Below are 23250 nucleotides of genomic sequence, written 5' to 3' on the forward strand. Positions count from 1 at the left end.
TCACAACTTTCTGTCATATCCATAACCTTTCCATCGATATCCCGTTAATTGTATAGCCTATATTACTCAATGATAAAGCTTCTAGCTAAAGGTCTAAGAATGTAATCGGTTCATAAGTTACGAAGACTATTCAATACAGACAATCAAATTTGTCCTCTATACTATTAGTATAGACAAAGTCGCAGGCGACAAGCTTGTCAAATTGCGTATCGAAATACATTTGACCTTTATTATAAACTATTAACCAATCGAAATTACTAGTGAAATGAAAAGAGAGCTTACGGATTTATCAAGAAATCACGTTGGGCAGGACGCGGAATTTCACGTGGCCCATGACGTGGTCACAACGCAATCTGTTTACATTTTTAGTGTAATAAGAGTAACTAGTGGTCACCCATTGGTCGAAATATTTTGCACTTCAATAACATTAAATTTAAACCAGCGATTTTCACCGTTCGTAAAATTTTCATAAGGCGGTAAGTTTTTGTTTCACGTAAACTTCGTGATCTCTGAGGGTTTACTTTAATATACATTTAGTAAAATAAATTTATACCCATATTTTTAAACTCAACCATATTAGAACTTCTTCCTAGGTAAAAAGTTTTCTGTCCACACATGAATCGCGTGTTACAAGGAGAACGTTAGTTATGAGTGTGGAAGGGTACACCGGTAGAGGTAGACGTAGAAAGAGATGGATGGATTGTTTGAAAGGTGACATGATCAAAAGTGACGACTGAGATGACGTATGATTCAGTTATGTGTAGGACAAAAATCTGTTGCGCCGACCCTACGAGAGTAAGATAAGGAGTAAGATGGTTTCATGTCATAGCGCCCCCAAGCAAGAACAGTTTTTTTTGACGTTAAAGCGCGCATGCGTTGGGCGATATTCTTTTCTTTTCCTTACCGCGTCTCCATCTCCGCATTATGTTTGCTTTTCGACTACAATTACGCCCTTGTCTCATAACACTCTTGCACATTTTAGTAACCTAATTTGAATGGCAGATAAAGTATGACGACATCGTCTTTTACTAATTACGTAATTAAAAAATTCCCATAATCATCAGCCAAATGACACTACTGGAAAAGTCTTTACTAAGTAGTATGACTAAGTTAGTCTCTTGACAACTTTATTAATGTATTGTATGTGATTGCAAATACTTATAGAATATCTAACAGACTGTAATAAAAAGTTGCTATTTTAGAAATGTTTGGATAAACAAACGACTTATTCTACCAAACTCCTCAGCTTCGCATTTTTATTTGCTAATCACATTTCAAACAATCAGTATTTCTCTACTATATACACAAGAACATTTCTCTTGAATCACTCTATCTATAAAATATACTGTTTCAAAATTCGTTGTGTAGTTTTAAAGATCTAAGCAAACGTAGGGACATTGACAGCGGGAAGCGACTTTATTCGATGTGATGTCGAGAACTTTACCCGATGTTCTTACGGTGAACGTATTGCTAGCTGCATATAAACATATCTGTTAAGAAATTTCAAGATATGTGTTAAATCAACCCGTAGTGCGCCAGCGCCTAGACGCCCCAAACTTAGACTCCGAACCCATATGAACTGTGTGAGATGACCTTTTGGTACTATTTGAATGTGATGACGTCACAAAATGGCGTCTGTTATGCACATATTTAAAACGGATAAGATTTGACACGGATTATGGTATGTATAGATGTACTATTAATATAACTAAAGTTCAAATCTACCCACGCTTATGGTATTCTTACACGTAGGCGTGGGATTTAATATAACTCCCTCTTTCTGTACGATACCAGTAATTTATATATTGTTAAGTGATTATTCGTAACTTAGAAGTTTATTTATTGTATTCCTTATAATAATTAAATACTTATGTTATATTACATAAGTATTGTATATAAGTATGTATATAAAATATATATTTATTTTATTTTTATATAAAGCCAGCCAGACGGAGACAAAATAAATTTAAAAAGAAAATAATTAAATACTCTACGTTCTCTTCCAGATGTCCAACATCTGTGTTCAATTTTATTTAGATCCTTTCTGGAGTTATCCAGTAGTAAAGATCGATCCATCTAAACTTTTGCATTTATATTTTTAGTAAGATTATTTATTATTGAGTTGACTTTATTGTATTTTTTTCTTTATTATTTTTTACTCTCCTACACGCGAATATTACGGATAACTTACAAATTATTCTTATAATCTATTATTAATAACCCAATAATGCCTTTTTGGACATTTAATGCAAATTTAGTCTTTATTCCGTTGCAATAAAGACTATTAATGTTAAACAATTAGTAATAACTACTAGAAATATTTTATATCAGTCTTCCTGTAATTTTATCGCCCAACTGCCGTTAAAGTTGAATATTAATTTTATTAGCACACAATTTAGTTTAAATTTACTATCAAATGAGTACAAGCTTCGAGCATTGGGAGCAGAACCAGGTGACTGACGCAACTATCGCACAACTGTTTAGTCGCGAATTGAATTCTATAAGCTTATGAACACACTCGATTTTAAATTGTGCAACTAAAGAGTATTGACTGCGAAACAATCGACAATCGCACAACGGTTGTGCGATCGATTAATCAAAAGTACGCTCTAAGTTCACAATGAAAAGAACTAAACAAAACACTATTAAAAACAATAAATAAAAGACTATCGCTTAATTTTGTAGCTTTTATAGTGTGAGTAAATAATTTAGATTAGTTTGATAAATGACGCATATCAAGTATCAAAATAAATTTGTATGAAGGGAATTGCCGTACTTAATAGACAGGTATCGTAGAGATGGAACATACGCGCGTACCGAACAACTATGAACTATCGAAAATCCGTTCAAAAATAAAGTTAATCGAACATTATTTAAATTTTATTTCGTTATTTTGGAAATAATAGTTATATCATCAATTTGCCTCTAAATAAACTAATGAAATATCGTGTTTTTTTTTTTATTTCTATCCCTAAAGTATAATTATGAATCTATCGATTCCAACATCTATGAGAGTAAAAATCGAATATCGAAAAGATTCATGCTCGATTTTACACAACCCATCCCTACTAAATTGTCACATGAATTGACACGAATTGTCAAACTAATATAACTTATTTAGACACACGAAAAAAGTCAACATCCGACGAGATCAATATTTAGGATTGGCTGTCAATGAATCGTTTTATGTTACCCAGAGTCGAGAGACTGTACATCTCACAACTTGCGTAATACCGAGGTCGTCTTAAAGACACGACCGCTTAGAATGGTATTCTACAAACCTATACTGTATTTACTATAATCACGAAACATTTGTTCAACGTGCTATCATTTCCGAACACTTAAATCTAAATTTCTCTCCTCTAAATCAGTTGTATTTGATTGGCCAACAAGAATATATAAGAGCGCGCCTTTGACTAAAATGTCTCATAGCTGTTTGCGCTTTGATTCCTATGAGCTTACATGGAGGCACACTACTCGATTTTTAGTTGTGCAACTAAACAATCGAAACAATCGACAATCGCACAACAGTTGTGCGATAGTTTAGTCAAAGGTGTGTGCTTTCTCTAAGGGTCTCCCTTACTATTTAACTCAGAGTGCGTATTCAAGTCCCAAGAACTACGCTCATCGTTCCTCAAGCGTCGATCGGCAGTTTCGCACTAGCATGTTACTAAATTGTCTTATAATGCTCGAGTTCTTGATTTTACAAGAATCTGTATAAGTCTTATGAAGCTGTAAGGAGGTTAAAAAGGTCTCGAAGCCTATCTTAATATGATATTACACAAGACCCGGCACCGATTTCCCCGGACGTTACAAAAACTTTCCAACACGCCCGCTTGCTCCTGCGCCTTTGAGGACCGCGTTATGCAATTATGCGCTATAGGTTATTAATTTTTAATAACATCATTTTTATTGTCATATTTGATATTTTTATCAATTTAATAATAGGAATTTGGGTCTTTTTACTCGTTTTTAGTAACACATTAGTTAGTAATTTTAATTCGACGCATTTAAATTGATTAATAATAATTTATTTACTAATTATTAATAATGCTATCAAATTAAAATAATTGTAATAAAAGCTTTTTACTCCTTAAATGTAATTACGTACTAATATTTTACTTGCTATTAAAATTTTGAGCTATTACGTGAATTTGGCTATAATAATAATAATAACGTTTATTAAATTTTACTGCTCTAATTTTTAATAACTGTAAAGGCAAGATTATGAAAAAAAAATTAGAATAGCGTATATACATGTAACAATTTTATTGGTACTCGTCAAGTGAGCGACAGTCGATTGTCACAGACATGTCGATCTGCTGACACACATAGTGATTGCGACACTCCGCGGCTTCTCAGGCCATACGACTTGTCAGATGAGTTTCTTTTGCACGTAATAGATGCTTATTTAGTTATTAGTTCGGCTGATGATGATGACATTTATGACATACAATATAAGCGAGGCTAGTGAATGAAATTTAGCCCGGCTTGTATGTTAAGCGAAAGATATAGTTTAAGTTAAAAATAAGTTTTTACAACAATCTAAGACTTACAATACAAGGGTTATACAATAAAACTTGTTAGAATAATCCTTTTAACTAAATAATTAATTATTTTAGCAATTTCAATATAGTAAATAGAGATATTACCTACGACCTATAATTAAAGTGTTAATCAAATAAAATCGCGTAAAACAAAATTATTCAGTACAAGCTAATCCTACTAATAGTACCAATAAAACATTTTGACAATGATGCCGGTGTCCCGCATAATGCCGTCCAAAAACACAAAAGGCATATTAACGAAAAAAAGTGAAAGTGTGTTGGAGGCTTGCTCACACAGCCGTGCGTATACGCAACGCACACTTACACAAAACGATTTGGTCTGATTCATCGACTTGCGGATTTTGTGTCCCTAATACATAAAAATTCGTGTATAGATTGATTGTATAGGCTGCCTATAACCCAGGCAGGACAATTTCATCTCCAAACACGAGTTAAAAAATATATAATTCTATTTATTTTAAACCTTTTTAATAATAGAGGAAGGGGAAATATATATAACAGGATATGTATAGAAAACACCCTTCTGTTCATCCCTTCTTCTGTCGCCGTATTATTAAAAGAGAAGAAAATATCTAATACTAACATAAAAAGTAAAGATTTGTATTTTTTAACTTTTGTACGTATTAAAAAATACAAAAACTACTGGGCCGATTTAAAAAATTCTTTCACCATTAAAAAGCTACGTTATCTGAGTAACAAAGGCTGTTTTTCATTATTGTATTAATTTTAATTTTAACTAATAAATTGTCAATCGTTTAACATCTTTAGATATAGCTAATAAATAAAATAAGCCCTTTTAAAAGTCCCTGTTCTACAATATGTGTAGCTCCTAAGCTAACGTAGTATAAGAGCCTAGTAAACTGAGACAATGTAAGATTTTTGTTCAAATTTAAATACAAAGACGAAACTATTTACTTATTTACGTTACACTTTTCAACGCGTTGTTCCTTAAAACTTTCTCTTCAAACATTTTATCTTAGGAGACGATGCTTTCAAGGTTGCCTTTTACGTAGATAAAAAAACCTAAAGGCATTTAAAAAGTTTACTTTGACAACTGTCACTTGGTGTCGTTAAAATGTAACCTTTGTAAGTAGGTTTAGTGGTCGATAATTTATTTTTAAAAGCTTTAATGTCGTTCACCCTTTTTGTGGCAGTACGAATTTAAAACTTGTCTATTTAAAAAAACATAAAAAAACTGAATGCTAAAATACTATTCAATTATTTAATTAAAATTATATTTAATAATTTCCCTAAAATACGCATTTATAAATTACAATATAATAATAGTAATGTGATTAAATTAGTAATAATTAGCTATTTATTAATAATAGAAAAAATGGACGATTGATAATAAAATTTCACCATTGTTCTATCAACACCTCAATGGTAAAATAGTTAAAATCAACAACTTGGACTCTCGGAAACCGGTAAGTAGGGCAAGCGAGGCGAAAATTTTACACATTGATATGCGAATTTAGAACTAATTCAGTATACTTAAAGATGATATTAGCAGAGCGAATTATCAAGCGAAAATGAAAGTCAAGCAGCATTTTGCACAAACGAATTTGAATATCGAATTCACGATTCTCTTTTTTGTTTTTTTTTGCATATGGCTTGATATGTTAATGCATAACGTCCTTTAACCCTTTAAACAAAGATTATAAATATAACACACAGTTTGATTTCAAACTAGCTGTAGTCCGTGACTTTGTCCACGCAATATTAAGATAAAAAAGTAGCCTATAGCCCGTCATGTCAGCTACCCTTCAGTAAAAGTCCTGTCGAAATCGTCCCAGCCGTTTCGTACACGGAACGAACGCGACTTGCGGACAGACAGACAGACAGACAAAAAAATCAAACACGATTTTCGTTATCATCAACGCAAATACATCATCTTCCAGAAATCTGGAATTTTTCTTTTGACATTACAAACAGACACTCCAATTTTATTACATGTACATATATAATAGATTTATATTGAATGCATAAAATGTAAACTAATTTAAACGAACAAGCGTATTAGTAGAGTTTCATTCATAAAATACGTATAAATGGCGCCTGAAATTATGTACTTCAAATGATAAGCGTATGGAGTATGTAACAATATCATCATGTACATATGTACATACATACATTATCAACAGACGGTCAAGGGTACAGCGCATCCTAACATATAACAAAGTTCATTGTATAATTTTAATTATCTATCTATATTATACTAATATAATAAAGCGTAAACACACTACTTCGTGGCTTAGGATGTCACACTACTGATGATGGGAATCACACTACATTTTTGAATAATCCCTTCAATAAAAAGCTCTACACTTACGACACGCTTTAGGTTATATATTTTCACGCCCTTAAACTTAGGGGTAAAAATTTTGGATAAAAACCCTAATGTTGGAAAGGGACTAAACTACAAGCTGCCGACATTTGTCTTCGTTGTGATTTGTGCATTTGAATTTTTACGTTTGCATTTGAAAATTTGACAAATGTAAACAATAAAATAAAGCTTTTAAAAAACTATTAAACAATAAAATAATTTCATGCGGATGAAGTCGCACGCAAACAGCTAGTTTACTTATGTACACGTTCTTTGGTAAGTTAGCAGCTTAGCTTAGCTTTTTCATCGGTAACTACACTAAGATAACCCTTAGTAATCAGTTATCGTCTGTCGAAGTCAATCTAATTGATTATAGACTGGCTGTTGCTCGTGACTTCGACCCCGTGGATAAAAATCTTAATTTATTCCTGCATATAATAGCTAACTTCGATTTAAATTTACGAAAATACAGACAGACAAAAAATACCTTTTTGTAACTTAAATATATCTTGTTTGCAAAATATTTATTTACTTATTTCGATTCTAGCTTTCGCCCGTGACTCCGTCCGCGTAGAAGTAAACAAATAAAAGTGAGTAGCCTGTGTGTTCTTCCAGGATATCCTCTACGTCTGTGCCAAATTTCATCGAAATCTGTTCAGCCGTTTAGGCTACAAACTCTAACAAACATCCATCCATCTAAACTTTCGCATTTATAATATTAGTAAGATTATATACAAACAAACCAATTTTATTATTTGTATAGATCTAATTATCCTGAAACATAAAATAAGGTATTATTTTCCTATAACTTTTAAGTCTTATTATTCGTTATTAAACTACCTACCCCACTTGCGTATTTAACGTGTGCCCTAATAATTTACTGCGTCGCTTTCACTGTTTTAATAATTCATCTTTATTGTAATGTAATAAAGTTCACAATTGCGTACTTAAAATTGAGTCATAATAAAAGACAACGTGACTTCAATCGCATCAACATAATTATTTGTTTTGATGCTTATTTCAAAGTAATAAAGATTAAAATAGATTGAATTAAAAATAGGTTAAAAATGTTAATTTGGTGGTCTTATTTCTACACCTAAGAATACTCCGCTTAAGGGTTACTTAAACGGATCCTTAGTGTACGATAATTGGACTCCTTCAGTGACCAACAAACAACTGTGTTACAGTTAAAGTTTTATTTAAACATAACAAATTAAGATTATTAAAAATTCTACGTTTTTTTTTTAATAAATTCATACTTTTATTTTCACCGATAAAATGTAGCAAAAGTTAGCAAAAATTCTTTAGAAAACACTCATAGAAAAAAATGATCACAAGGTATAAAGAGCTTATTTGTTTAAAATTCCCATTAAAATAGAAAGGCGGACGCAGTTATTAGTTTTAGCGTTATTAATTCTAGATCGCTTTAATTTACACCAAATATCTTATTTAGGTGAAATAATTATAATAAATTTTACAGGCTTTACCATGAACTAGTTTTTGCCCACTGTGTACGCGTGAAAATAAAAAAAACTTAGTAGCAGTGTTCTTCTGTATAACATCTGTGTAAAATTTCATCGAGATTTGTTGAACCGTTTTGATAAGTAACAAACTTCTATCCATCCACCTAAAACGCAATTAATACGATAATTACATAACGCGATTACTTTCTGCAAGCAAATTCAAATATAGGACATTTAAAATAGTTAAAAAAAACGATCAAAGAGTATACTACGAATAATAGAGCGGACATTACAAGTATTTTTTAATGCTGGGTTTCTGAAATTTCCATTTCTTTATCGTTACCTAGTGATTCATTAGTGGTAAATTTACCTAAGTTTCAATGGAGTAAAACTAAAATTACGTAGTTCGGAAACGCATTTCTTGGAGTTATCGAACCAATAACACTAACGAATATCTAAATTTAGCTGGGAAACCGGACATAAATACTTTAAATTCACTTAATCTTCGATATTGTCAAATTAAACAACCGAAATATTACCAGTGGTAGAGTTTTTAAACTTACGATTGGTAATGTCCCATCTATTGATGTTAAAAGCCTTTAATTACATAATGACTTTCATTCAGGTTAACTTGAAGTTATCTTGAACACGTAACTTAATGTTTATACTTCTTTGCACGTGGTTTAAACAATAAATTATATGCAAAAGCAAAAGTAAACATAACTACCATATGCTCATAGTTGAAGAAAATTGGCTCCTACGTAAATAGTCGTAAGACGAAAATTTCAATATTTCAGAAGTTGATCTTAGATTAATTTATTACACAGAAGGGTTTCTATTTCCAAAATATCAGATAACTAAAATATAAGATTTACAATACATACAAATGACGATTTCTGGATAGTAAAATCTTCCTTATTAAATTTCGTAACGGTAAAAAAAAACATTTTTATCAGAAAATGAGTTACGACATTATGTGCAGGAGCCGTTTCTAAAAGCAACTCTAGCACGTGACTTCTTACACGTGAGTTGAAGAAAAATATTTAATATATACGTAACTTCACGCATGTTTATATTATCCGGGGTGGATTGTTTAGTATATTAGTATTATGCAATGCAACCTGCTAGGTTATACCCGCGATTTCCGCACGGAACTTAAAAAATCGTAAACCTATCTGTTCTTCCAGAATGTTCTATTTTTTTTTAAATTTCAATGGAGTAAAACTCAAGTTACGTAGTTCGGAAACGCATTTCATGAACCATTCAACCATCAACCCAACATTTTTAACGATTTAAGTATCTCTAAGTTAGCAATGTATTTCTCGAATATTACACCAAATAAAAACATTAGTCATACTAATATTATACAGATTTTTGTATGTCTTGAAATAACTTAAAAACTACTGGGTAGATTTAAAAAAAATCTTTCGACTTTAAAAAGCTACTTTATCAGTCAGTGACATAGGCTATATTATTACTATCTTTACCTCCATGTGGACGAAGTCGCGAGCTAGAGCTAGTAATTAATAATTTAGATTACCTAAAATGTAAGGATTAATATCATTGGAAATATAATTATGTTTTGTTAAACGACAAACACTGACCTAGTTCATTTTAGCTGATGTTATTTTATTCAGGAAATTACTGATCTTCATTTCTTTTTAGCAAACATTGTAATTATTACATTGAATAGAAAAATTATGTGTTTATTACTGCACCTTACAGATTGGACGTTATTTTTGGTATTTTTAAATTAGCGGAGTATTAGAAATTGTTTTTTTTTTTAAAACATAGTTTCAATTATATTCATTCACTTTTGTTATGACATCATAGATTATTGAGATATTTAACATAGTTGATTTGTTTTATTTTATTATTGATAATGATTTTTAAAATTGAAATCGGTAATTAAAAGTAAATTTAATTGTTATTTTGTAAAACGATTATTAATACATTTTTATTGTCATTTTAAAATATTTATATGATAAAACATTATTTATATCAACTTGATTTTAATTTATTAAAAGTATTTTTCGTAGTTCGTCCATACTTTAAATTATTTCAATTATTCCATTCTTTCTTTATATTAATAATTAAAATACTTAAGAAGTTATTTAATAGCAAGAATTAAAAAGTTACCGAGCAATATTTTATACCTTGCAGATTGACTTAAAACGTAGCCAGAGCACGACGAATAAGTAATAAACAAAAATTGCATAACCTCTCATAAAAACAAAACCCTTTGAGCACACGTGATTTACGACTTTCCATCACACACACATGCACACCGCACGCACACAGACAATTCAACGCACACACTCACCTATGGTCAGAGCGAGTGATCCGGCCCATGAGGGGCTCCCAGTTGCAGCATGGACCGACACAGCTCCGTAATCTCCGGGTGGTTCAAATTAATCAGATGCACGTACATCTGTTTGTGCAGGCTCAACTCTCCGGACACCGCCTCCAGCCTCTTTAGCAAAGCCTCTTTTTCCCTCAACAACGTTTTCACCTTTTCCTCCACTTCCCGGGAGCGCACTTTAGCTTTTTCACGGGATTTTCTCACTGCTATGTTATTTCGCTCTCGCCTTCTCCTGTACTCATCCGTGCCCTTATCGATGACTTTGCCTGATGATCGCCGAGGTGGTGCAGGTTTGTGCTTCAACAGGGGAGGCAACAGAGGCGCTCCCAAAGGTGGTAACGGTGTGAAACCACCTCCGTAAGGACCACCCACGCCGACCGGCGGCTGAGGGTTATACTGCCCTGTATATTGTGCACAAGACACTGATCTCCTGAAGTCATGAGGTTCAGGAGGTTCCTCTTTGATCGGTGGCGCCTGTTCATGTGAGTTAGACTGTACGGGCGCCGCGTACGATGCGCCAGAGTGTACCGGCTGCGGCATATAGGCGAGCGTGGTCCTTGCGAAGGGTCTTTGTTGGGGTGAGCGGCCTCCAGGAAGTATCTCCTGGAAGAGCGCCATGGTCTCCTCACCGCGGAACTGGTCCTCGATGAGGTGCTGTAAATCAAGGCTGATCTCCTGGCCATTGAGCTCGTCGAGGTCCGGTGGCGGGAAAGGTGTTCTCTTGTCTTCGGCGGCCTTCTTCAGGTCTGGTTGGGGTGGCGGAGGCGGTGCCGCCGCCGCGTCGTACATCTGGGGGGACTCCATGCCGCCCGGGCCGATCGCAGGCCCTGCGGCGCCGGCCCGGTTCTCCACTGCGCACTGGGTGGACGTCACAATGCACATGCACGACACTCGCGTGGCGCGTGCGAACGCGTCGGAGTTTGAACGCTGACTGATGTTGCGCGCGCGTCGAGCAAGGTTGCCGGAAGGAAGCGCTGAAGTCGCGCTGAAAGTTCGCGGTAAAAGTTTTTTTTTATTATTGTAAAGGCCCGCTCACACCGGCGGACGCGGCGTGGCGTTAGCCTAATGATGTCGATACGATGACCTATTAGCGTGCTGCATTCATTAGACGTTTATGAGAAGTTAATTTGTTGATTCTAATTTGTACAAAATAAATTATGATTTCTCTGAAGTTTAAATTATTTAATTTCGATTTCTTAAGTATATTGTTTTAAAGCATCTCTGTTTTTTTTTCGTTTTTATCTATAAAAATAAATAAGGACAATCTTTTTTTTCCTAGATTTTTATATTGTATTTAATCATTTATTTCTGAAAAAGTTTTTATACACAAACTAAGACTTCCATAGTTAATAAAATTATGCATAAAACTAAAATTTCATAATGATTACGTAGTTCTAATTTTTTTAAGAAATGTTATGTCTTACTTTTGTGCTGATTTAAATGATTTATTTTTTTTTTTTATAATAAAATGTAATTTATTAATATAAATACAAACTAAATTAACAGCTATATTAAGTTATACAAAAAATATTACGTCGAATTAAATTCGGGATAATTTCGCTAAAAATATTGACGCATCTAATTCCAATATAACATCAACGAAATAGTAAACAATTTAGTTTTTTAATCATTAGTTTATTTATAAAAATTGTCAATTTAATAGTGCCAGTCGTACCGAATCGTAAACATTACAATCGATAAAAATCGATTTCTCAAAACATACACAACTTGATAAGAAGATATCTAGACATCGAGAGAGTACTATCATCACGATTTATAATCGTTATCCGTTGCGTTACAAATAATCGATATCAGATAGATTCGATTACGAACTAAACGTGTCGTTGATGTCCGTACGTGGGCAATCACCTTACTGATGAAAGGACCATGGGGCAATCACACGATTAGAGAGAGATAGAAGATAAAATATTACACGTATGTTGTGACGTAGATAGTAACGCATGTTTACTAAAGGATAGTCTCAACTTTATAAGTCTGTTACATTGTTATAATATAAAGTGACAAACGAGCAATCGGTATTCTCCAAAATAGAAACGCGACCATTGCCCATACACATCCACAATTGTTGATGCATTTCCTTAATCAAATGAGGATAGTGCATACAAAGCAGATATCTCCCACCAGTGCGTCCCATACCCCAACATTCGCATCCTATCCCTTCCCTGTTTGAAACTGAAGGAAAGGGGAAGTGGTCTAGAATTATTCCTCCGATATTTATGAACAGAACGAATCAAAGTCTTCCCGAAAAAGTTCTTTCTCTTTCTTAAGTATTGTTTTTACGTTATGATTTTCTTCTAAACTACTGTATAGGAAATAAGATTGCCATATGTTTGTGTTTTGGTACTCTGTTATTAATAAAATAATAATGTATACGATCAATAATTTAGAATTATCAGCGATATTGCAATACGGTCAACAAAACCTGTTAGAAAATACTACACATATCGTATATCACAGAACAAACGAATGTTCAATGGTGCGTAATAACTGCTAGGTCGCTTCAAACTTGCACCACGTGCTCAAAACATCAATACTAACAAGCAACACGATTTAGGTTTTTTTTATAACATAAGGTGTCAAAAGAGCAAGCGGTCACCTGAATCCGCCATAGCAAATGACCGCTGCCCAAAGACTTTCGCAATAGCGGATGAGTTGCCTACCCTTAATCGACAGAGGAGAAGACGCACATAAAGTATGTGCGTCTTCTCCTCTGTCGATTGAGGATGTTTTCCCTTCCTATGCATTTCCTCCACCGTCATATCCACGTTCCCTTCCCATCATAGTCTAATAGAAAGGTGGGAAAGAATAGGGATACAGTTGGGCTTCCGGCACCACACTCATCAGACGAAACGCGGAATTGCTCCCACTTCACGTCTGTCTTCTGTGTGGTCGTGGTATTACATCGGGCGAAATGACCCATTCGTGTGAAGATGTTAAAGCGGGCTCTACCACTGTGGTATGTAAATAACGCAGCCCAATATTAGCGACAAGAAAGTTGCTGTTGTACAATATAAAATTACAGTAAAAAAACAACATCCTACGTCACAAAGTGGTGTGTTTACGCTTTATTATATTAGTACAGAAGTGCATAAACAGTGTAAACCTACTTTAAAGCTCGTCTAGTATCAATGTTAGAAGTCATCTGTATCTAAGACGTGGAGCCCTAGTGCCTTGGGGAGTGGGGAGCCGGGCGGTGAGCGGCTAAACTGTGACGCAACCGCAAGCGATATACTACTGCTATAAAATATTGGCTGTTGAAAATATAAACAAGAATTGTGCCGTTGCAAACCAAGTTATAGCAGTGTTATTGAAGTATGTTTTTAATATTAGTGCCGAAAAAACATACAAGGAACCATAAAAAAAATGTAAAATACTATGTTTCGCCCGTGACACCGTCCGCGTGGAATTAAAAAAGTATAGTCTCTGTGTTTTTCCAGACTATGCTCTACATGTATGATAAATTCAATTGAGATCCGTTTAGCCGTTAAGACAGCAAACTCTAACAAACTTCCATCCTCCTAAACATTCGCATTTTTTAATATAAGTAAAATTCTACATAAACCAATATTTTATTCTTAATGGAGTAGGCATTTATGAGGTAAGGTAAATTAAAAACCTGGTAATAAAGAATTATTTAAAAAAAAGTTACTTAATTTGTTACACAACTAAAATAAAACAATTTTATTACATACTAGCTGTTGCTCGCGACTTCGTTCGCGTGGTACTTGAAAACATACGAACTATATAAATAACAAAAAGCTACGTATCCCTCGGGAACCGGACACCTCGGGGATGAAGCTTATCCCATGTATACTCCAAACTTTGTTTTACATCTGTGCAAAATTTCAATAAGATATGTTGAACCGTTGCAGAATGATCGAGTAAACATTAAAAAGCTAAATCAATGAATCCCACGGGAACCGTAACTTATCCCGGGATAAAAAGTAGCCTATGTGTCCTTCCAGACTATGCTCTAAACCTGTGCCAAATTTCATGGAGATCCGTTCAGCCGTTTAGGCTACAAACGCTAACAAACATCCATCCATCCATCCATCCGTCCATCCATCCATCTAAACTTTCGCATTTATAATATTATATAGAGCTAGCCCACCACCACCCATGGCCCCACCGACCCTCGGGTCATACGGTCATTATTAATATCATAATATTATATTATAATATTAGTAAGAGTAAGACGTAAGATTTATATAATTTAATTTTATTCCGAAATCGTATATTATTATAACCTCAACAGCCAATAATAGTCGGGCCGTTGTCTCAATGAGTTGGTAAGTAGGGTAGCGACAGCAGAAAGTGGTTGCGGCCGGTGACGCAACCGCGCTGGTAACCCACTCAGCGACGACGGTAAACGATGGTCAATCGCACTCGTGTGGTCACCACCCACCGACTGATGGTGGTCACCACCATTGTTAATCTATACTAATATTATAAAAAGAAAAGATTTGTATATTTGTATATATTGAAATAACTCAAAAACTACTTGGCCGCTTTCAAAAAAATCTTTCATCAATAAAAAGCTATGTTATTGATGAGTAACATAGGATATTTCTTTTTATTATTTTTAATAACACGCGGACGAAGTCGGAAGCACCAGTTAGTCTCAAATAAAATGAGAACTTTAGGACTGAGACGAATTGATACACTCAAGTACTTACAAGACTTACTACTATTCAAAGTTTTTAAATGCTAAACTAAGGGAGCATCTTAGAGTATATTTAGTAATATATACTACACGGCTGTAACGATAAGCTGACTAACGGCCGTATACTGAAAAGAATTTTAAAAACCTTTACTTCGCGTTTTTAACATGTTTTATTGCCCAAATATTGTTGTCTTTTCTTTTATCCAACGAGATTATTAGCATCATTTTTTTATTCAGTTTTTTTTTATATGAGAAGAGGGCAAAGGAGCGACGGGAACACAAAGGTGGTCAACGACGCCCATGGACATCCGCAACACCAGAGGAACCACAGATGCGTTGCCGGCCTTTGAGGAAATGATAGGCTCGCTTCTTGAAGGACTCTAAGTCGTATTGGTTTGGAAATATCGAAGAGGACTGATCGTTCCACAACGCGGCTGTGCGGGGCAGAAAGTTTGGAGGATACATAAACACACAAACACTTTAACCTCTGCATGTTATTTTTTTATTAGTTAAATTGTAACATAGTTATTAAATATTTTAAATAAATATAAGCGGTTATGACTAGCAAAAAAGATAGTTTAGATAATGCTCGCATAAATCTATGCAATTTAAACGTACGTATACTTGACCGAGTTACACAAATTAAGTGTCATTTGATGACACATTATGATCTAACGGAGACGTTATGAAATAGAAGTATTTAAGTAACCAAATTACACGGGAGAAGTTAAGCTATCATTGCTTTAAAAGATTTTTGGAAAAATTCTTCTGATTTTACACTTGTAAAACCTTTTGGATAGAAGATTGTTGTAGAATTAGTAAAGATAAGAATTTCATCGAGATCCGTTCAGCAGTTTAGGCTAAAAACTCTAACAAACATCCATCTACACTTTCGTATTTATAATATTAGTAATAAGTAAGATTAGTAAGTTACGGAAAGGTTTTTTATGTTAAACTTTTAGTAGTCTTTTTTTTTTAATTTAGTACACGTTCTTAATTATAGAGTAAAAAAATAGACAGAAGAATTGAGAAAACAGAAGAAGGGACAAAATGGCAACGTGTCAAACGGGCGTATCGGCGGTACCAGGGCGTCAGCGCCACAGGCGGTTATGCAACCGCGCGGTCCGCGAGCCCACTCTCACTTTCGCGTGCGGGGCCGCAGCGAACTTTGTATCGCTAATGTCATCCGTGACGCTACACTTAGAATTATGACCGCCTAGTACAGGATTATCGGGATAACAGGAACACAAACGATTTGGTTACCTTAGTTATTTTTAAAAAAATATTATTTATTTTTTTGTAAAATAATGAAAACGTTATCTAATTATTATTGTGGTCTTTGTTTTATACCTCTTATTTTATAAGCGAGGGAAGGAATAAAAAACATATCATAGGAATAGTTCACAAGAATCTGTGTTCAAACGCGTACACACAAATTTTATCGTATGCAATCGGAGTAGTGTTACCATATAAATAAAAATTACGAGACATTTTTTTTATTTGAAATGACAAACAGTTGGATTTTTTACAGACAATAATTATTTAAAGAACACTGGATATTATTTTTATACTGCTTTTTCTACTGTCCTGCTAACCTCAGACATTTATATCATCATCGACTCCTTTCTATCATTTTTTTTAATTTAATTAATCAGCAACATAGATGGATGTCCGTAGAAAACTCCAATAGTCTAGACTAACGCACACACCACCCACTTTAGTTTATTTTTATCCTATGCCGAGAAAATGGCAGGAAAAAGCTAGTCCGTAATAATTTATGGCCACATTAAGCGGTCGGCTGTAGCGAAAGTGTGTCAGGCCCACGCGGTACCGAGGTAGGGATGAGGTATTTCCAACGTGAAATGGTATGGACATAGCCGCTAACTTGAATACTTTATACCTTTATTTTTAATGATATAGTTATGAAATATTAATAGACTCTTTATGAACATAGCAACACTATAATCATGTTCCTACATCCAGCAAACAAACGTCACTTGATAAAACTGGAAAACCTAATGACAGTAAGTCATGGTTCATCATTTGCTTCTTGTAATGTCTATTAAATATTATGTGTGAAAGGGTAAACGATCGCTAGATACAAGGCGAGCAACAACGCCCTTACATCTACAGTACCAGAGGAACTACAGATGCGTTGCCTCTGAGGTAATGCGTAGCATTTAGACTTTAGAGAACCTAAAGTCGTATTGATGTAAATATCGCTAAGAAAATGCAGCTCAACAACGCCTATGAGCAAAGAAGAAATTTTAGTTAAGAACTTTATTGTTTCATTCATTACATCACCATCTCACTACAAATCCTACCTTAGGAGTGACTAGACCATAGTCAAGCATGCTGGTGTCCTGCGGGTTGACTTCATATTTTTGAATTTCTTCGCTGATATGTGAGACATCACGATGTTTTCATTCACGTTAGGAACATCAAGAAAATGAGAATAAGAAACTAGCTTTTGCCCGCGACTTCGTCCGCGTGGAATTAAAAACAAACAAAAATGAGCAGTCTATGTATTCTTCCATACTATCCTCTATATCTGTATCAAATTTCATCGAAATCCGTTCAGCCGTTTAGGCTACAAACTCTAACAAACATCCATCCATCTAAACTTTACATTTATAATATTGGTATGATTTGAAAATCACATCGTTACAACGAGATTCGACCATAGGATCTGTAGATTACAAGTCAACTTAAACCTCCGAGCCGCCAACACTTCATTGACCTTGAAAACTGTAACATACCGAACTCTATAATTCCCTATTGATATCTTAACCTATTTGTAGTGGAATAGTCTGAAATAGTAAGATCAGTGGTCAGACATCAATTAGCATACAATAAGGTAACCTGTTAGAGTTGGTCAACAAGCACAGTGACCCCCGGCCTGTATTGTAAACGTCCTTGATACGAATGGGAACAACGACACCCTAACACTGTTGAACGCTTCGAATGGCCTGGAAGTATTAGTCACTGACTACTATACTAATATAATAAAGTACTTACACACACTACTCTTCGCGTAGGGTGTCAGCAATCACAGCATTTTTGAATAATTCTTTCATTAATAAAAACCCTACACTTACATGCTTTAGGATAATCTATACTATTATAATAAAGCGTAAACACACACTTCTTTGTTGCCTAAAATGTCAGCAATTACTGCGTGTTTTTGAATAATTTAGGCTACATATTTTCACGCCATTAAACTTAGGGTGTAAATATACTGGATAAAAACCCTAATGTGGGAAAGAAACCATAAGTTGATGCCAACATTAAGAAAAAAAGATTGCTAAGGGTTGTCATGTCATGTCATTTTGTCATTTGTTATTGATAATTTGACAAATGTAAACAATAAAATAAAGTTTTTATAATTTCATGCGTACAAATCCGCACGCAAACAGCTAGTATTTAAAAAAAACTTAGGGGTAAATATATTGGAAAGAAACCTTCATGTGGGAAAGGGACCATTAATTACAAGCTGCCAACATTAAGGAAGCAAGGTTGTTATGGTAACGGTAATTTTGACATTTGCAAATGAGAATTCGACAAATGTAAAGAATAGTTTTTTTTATAATATAATGCTGATGCCGCATGGAAACAGCTATTTTTTATGCAATTTTATGCCACAACAGTGGTAGCTCTATTAACCATCTATGCACGAAAAGGTGTCCCTTTACATGCTTGGATATTTACAACTAACGGACTTGATGCAGTTGTTTTTAATAGATAGGAATTTATGGCTTATGATTGCCGTGGTGCCATGGTGCGGAGCGTCGGTGGCTCAGTGGTTAAGGCACTTGACTCGTATACAGGTCTTAGGTTCGAATCCCGCCATGTAATAATGTGATTTTCGATTTTTCGAATTTTCATATGTACATAATTTACCCGACGTTCATACGGTGAAGGAAAAAATCGTGATGCCTGCACATATCGGCGAAGAAATTCAAAGATTTGTGTTAAGTCAACCAACCCGCACTTGGCCAGTGTGGTTGACTATAGCCCAGTCATCCTAACTTTAGGGTAGGCTCCAAGCCCCTCGGTAGAGACGTATAGTGAGCTGGTGATGATGATGATGGGTTGCCATGCGGCTTCGCCCGCGTGAAATTGATGATTAATACAAAAATGATCTTGTGATAATTTTTCATATTAACAGGTTAGTGGGTTATAATAATTTATTTAACTTATCCCCACCGGGTCAGTTAACTTTGTCCGACTACTATCATAGACAGTAAGTCACCTTACGCACAAATAGATAATAGCAAAATCAGGATTATTTTGTTATCTATTTTAATATTATCAAACGTGTACCTCCGCACACTAGCGCCGTGACCTAAAATTGTAACTAAAAAGATGCAAACAATCTTTTTTTAAAGTTTTGATACCAGGGCCGGAATACAACTACGCTCCAATTACGTATTATGTAACAATAAAAGTGTTTTTGTTTTTCTGCGATGTTTTTAAGCAAACATTTGGTTTACTTTTTAATTATTAAATAACATTTATACGTAACTTACATATAAGTAAATTTAAAAATCAATTATTACCAAACTTTAACAATCTATAGTAATATAATAAAGACGAAAGATTTGTATTTTTATATGTATTGGAATAACTCAAATACGACTGGGCTAATTTAAAAAAAAACTACGATTAGAAATGTAATTTATCTGAATAACATAGGCTATATTTTTTATCATTTATTTTCACGCCGGCGGAGTCGCGAACAACAGCTAGTAAAGAGGAAAGATGTGAATTTTTGTAAGTAATGAAATAATTCAAAAACTACTTGGCCGATTTCAAAACTTCTTTCACTATTAAAAAACTACGTTAACAGTGTGTGACATATTTTTAAAATTACGCGGGCGAAGTCGCGATCAACATTAGTAGTTAATATTTTTATTTTATTTATTAATAGTGTAAAATTGACATGGTGACAGGATTATTCACGGTCTTTTGAGTTACTTAGCTTGCAGAATTAAGCCTTAATTACCTTTTTAATGGAAAAAGAATTTTTGAAATAAGCCCAGTAGTTTTTACGTGAATCAAATACATACAAAAATACATATCTTTTCTCTGTATAATATTAGTAAAGATTAAACAACTTAGTAGTAAATTATTTAAACATTTTTTTACTTTCTTCTTTACCAGTTAATGCGGCCCTGTATTTTTCTATTACTAGCTGGGCTCGTCCTATTTTAGGGATTGCAACATAGGGCCACACATACACGCGATGTCTGTGTGCGTAGATAATAGACAGTGCAGACGATATTCATGTATTATATCATTATTTTGTTGATTCAAGTTTTTTATAGGATAAAGCATTAAGCGAAATGTTTCATTAACAACTTTGGACAGTTTTTTAAACGCATTAACGCGTTTTTCATCATTTGACAATTTTTTTTATAAGAAAGGGGGGCAAACGAGCGGCGAGAACACCGAGGTGGTCAGCGACGCCCGTAGACATCCGCATCACCAGAGGAACTACAGATGCGTTGCCGGTTTTTGAGGAAATGATAGGCTCGCTTCTTGAAGGACCCCAAGTCGTATTGATTTGGAAATACCGCCGAGGACAAACCGTTCCACAACGCGGCTGTGCGGGGCAGAAAGTCAGACAGGATTGTGGTCAAATACTAATTTCTTACTTATAAAAAATATTTTATCCCGTAATAATTTAAATAATGTTCCTGGTTTACCAGGGGTCGCAAACTATGTTAATCACATAATTCATTACCCACTAAGAAAAAAAATATGAAATAGGTAATATATAAAAAGTGAACACCTACGTTATAAAATGTACCTCATAATCGAAAGTCAAAATTATTTACCACGTTTATTAAGAAAAATATTATGTTAACACAAAAAGGTTCTCTATCTCTGGAATATTACTGCGCGTATTGTATTTTGTGGCTTATTACTTGTATATTCCTTATTATAATAGAAAATTGACTTAAATTACCGTATAGTTTAATAATTATAACATACGATAACAGTGGTAGAGCCTTTAACATCTTTGTTGCAATGGGTCGTCTCGCCCGGTGTACACGACGACATAGAAGACAAGCATGAAGTGGAAGCAATTCCCCGTACAGTCTGATGAGTGTGCGTGCAGAAACTTAGTTTTAGTTTCTTTAGAAGGGAGAGTGGATTGACAGTGGAGGAGATGCATAGGAAGGGGAAATATCATGTTTATGTGTGTCTCCTCCGTCTGCGATTAAGGGTTGGCAATGCATATGCAATTGCGCTTCGATTTTTCGTCGAATTCATGTGGTCGCTCGTTACTTTTACACCTTATTATGTATTCGTAAAATATGCCTATTTTTATCCCTCTCAATTTCTTTAACAAAAGAGAGACAACAATATTGTAGATGTCATGTTTGTCGGTTCGCTTTGAAATTAATAATGATTGTGTGTGGTCTTTAATAAATACCATAACTCATTAATAACCGTGTGAATATAAGCTTAACAATCGTTATTTCTTTATATGTCTAATGATAAATAACTAGACGTTATAAATATCAAATAGTTTGAATAATCGAATAGTTTTTTTTTCTTGTTATTGTTTGTTTTACAATTGTTTCAAATGAAGCTTCAAACTTTAACTTTGATTCGAAAATATTAAAAAAAGTATAAAGGAATAGTTCCATAGTACCAGAATCATTTCTTCCTTTAGTAAGCTCTCTGAGTGTGGCAGTTAAGCCTCCTACAGAGGCCCAGTTCGAACAGTTTTTACTGAAGTTCGACGCTTCTCTATTCCCATGGATTACAGTCGACCGCACGTCTGTGTTATTTGAATACCTTTCATTTATACTCCCCTGGTACATGATATGTCACTTGTATGGATGACGTCATCTTAATATATGAGCCCGTGGTCTTTGAAAATCTTTTATATATCAAAGACAAACAAACGAATGCAATTTTGTAGTATAAATGCAATTGTTTTGGTTATTCTATTAAATTTAGTTGATGGCATGTTTGTTCATTAATTTTTAAGTAATTTGCTATTTAATTTAGTCTTAAATAATTTGTTCCATGGACGTATTAGCGTTTTCCTAAGTATTGAAAATAATTATTCATTCTTGTAGTAATTTTGAATGAGATAAGATAATTTTACTAATTATTTACGAGTCATAAAAAATTTGATTTGATGTAAAAGATAAGGGTATGCATGAATTGTAAAATATGGCATAAATAACATAATTGGATGTACCAGAAACCCTAATTAAAAAATAAATAAATACATAGTTTAATTCAAATGAGTTGTTTTGTTTTTCTTACTTCTAGCGCCACCTAGAAGCGAGTAGGAGAACTATCTTTGGATTTCCTTTTGATGAAATTTATTTGAAAACGTTTTAATTCTTGATGTTCACCAAGTTTTGTTCTGAAAAATGTAATATATTTTTTAGTATTTAATAAACTGTAGATAAATATTCTCGTAAAATTACAGATCCTCAATCAACTGCGCCATCTAGTGGTGAATAGCATATGTTCGAACAGTTAGTTTCGTTGTAATTCCGCTAGATGTCAATAGTAAGGAAATACGAAAAAAGGGGAATGTAGAAAAACAAAGAAGAAAATAGCAAAAAGATTAGTGAGAAAACATTGGTATTGACAAAAATTATCTGACATTTGTGCAGCGGTCAGGTGTCGACATATCGGTCGGAAACTACACCGCAAATCTAATAAAAACCATTTCAATGGGATTTGCTTCAATTTCATTTAGCCGCATAGTAATTTATTTATTAAAAAAAATATAATAAAACAAGTTTAAGTAAATCGCATCAATCTTTATTCAAGCTTAACAAAATAATTAAATACAAAAAAAGCAAAAGTAA

At 34.0% G+C, this 23250-nt stretch overlaps 1 protein-coding gene across 1 annotated transcript in view; it reads right to left on the minus strand.

Moving 5' to 3' along the window:
- The window catches only part of LOC106103174 (CCAAT/enhancer-binding protein-like), a 19093-nt gene extending 7457 nt beyond the window's left edge, over positions 1-11636 (minus strand). Inside the window, exon 1 of the mRNA XM_013282862.1 lies at positions 10681-11636. Coding sequence (XP_013138316.1) covers positions 10687-11601 — 915 coding nt within the window. The 5' untranslated portion in view covers positions 11602-11636 and the 3' untranslated portion in view covers positions 10681-10686. The remainder of the gene's footprint in view (positions 1-10680) is intronic.
- Between the last annotated feature and the right edge of the window lie 11614 nt (positions 11637-23250).

This window comes from Papilio polytes, unplaced genomic scaffold (assembly GCF_000836215.1).
Source record: "Papilio polytes unplaced genomic scaffold, Ppol_1.0 DF823868.1, whole genome shotgun sequence".
Lineage (NCBI taxonomy): Eukaryota > Metazoa > Arthropoda > Insecta > Lepidoptera > Papilionidae > Papilio > Papilio polytes.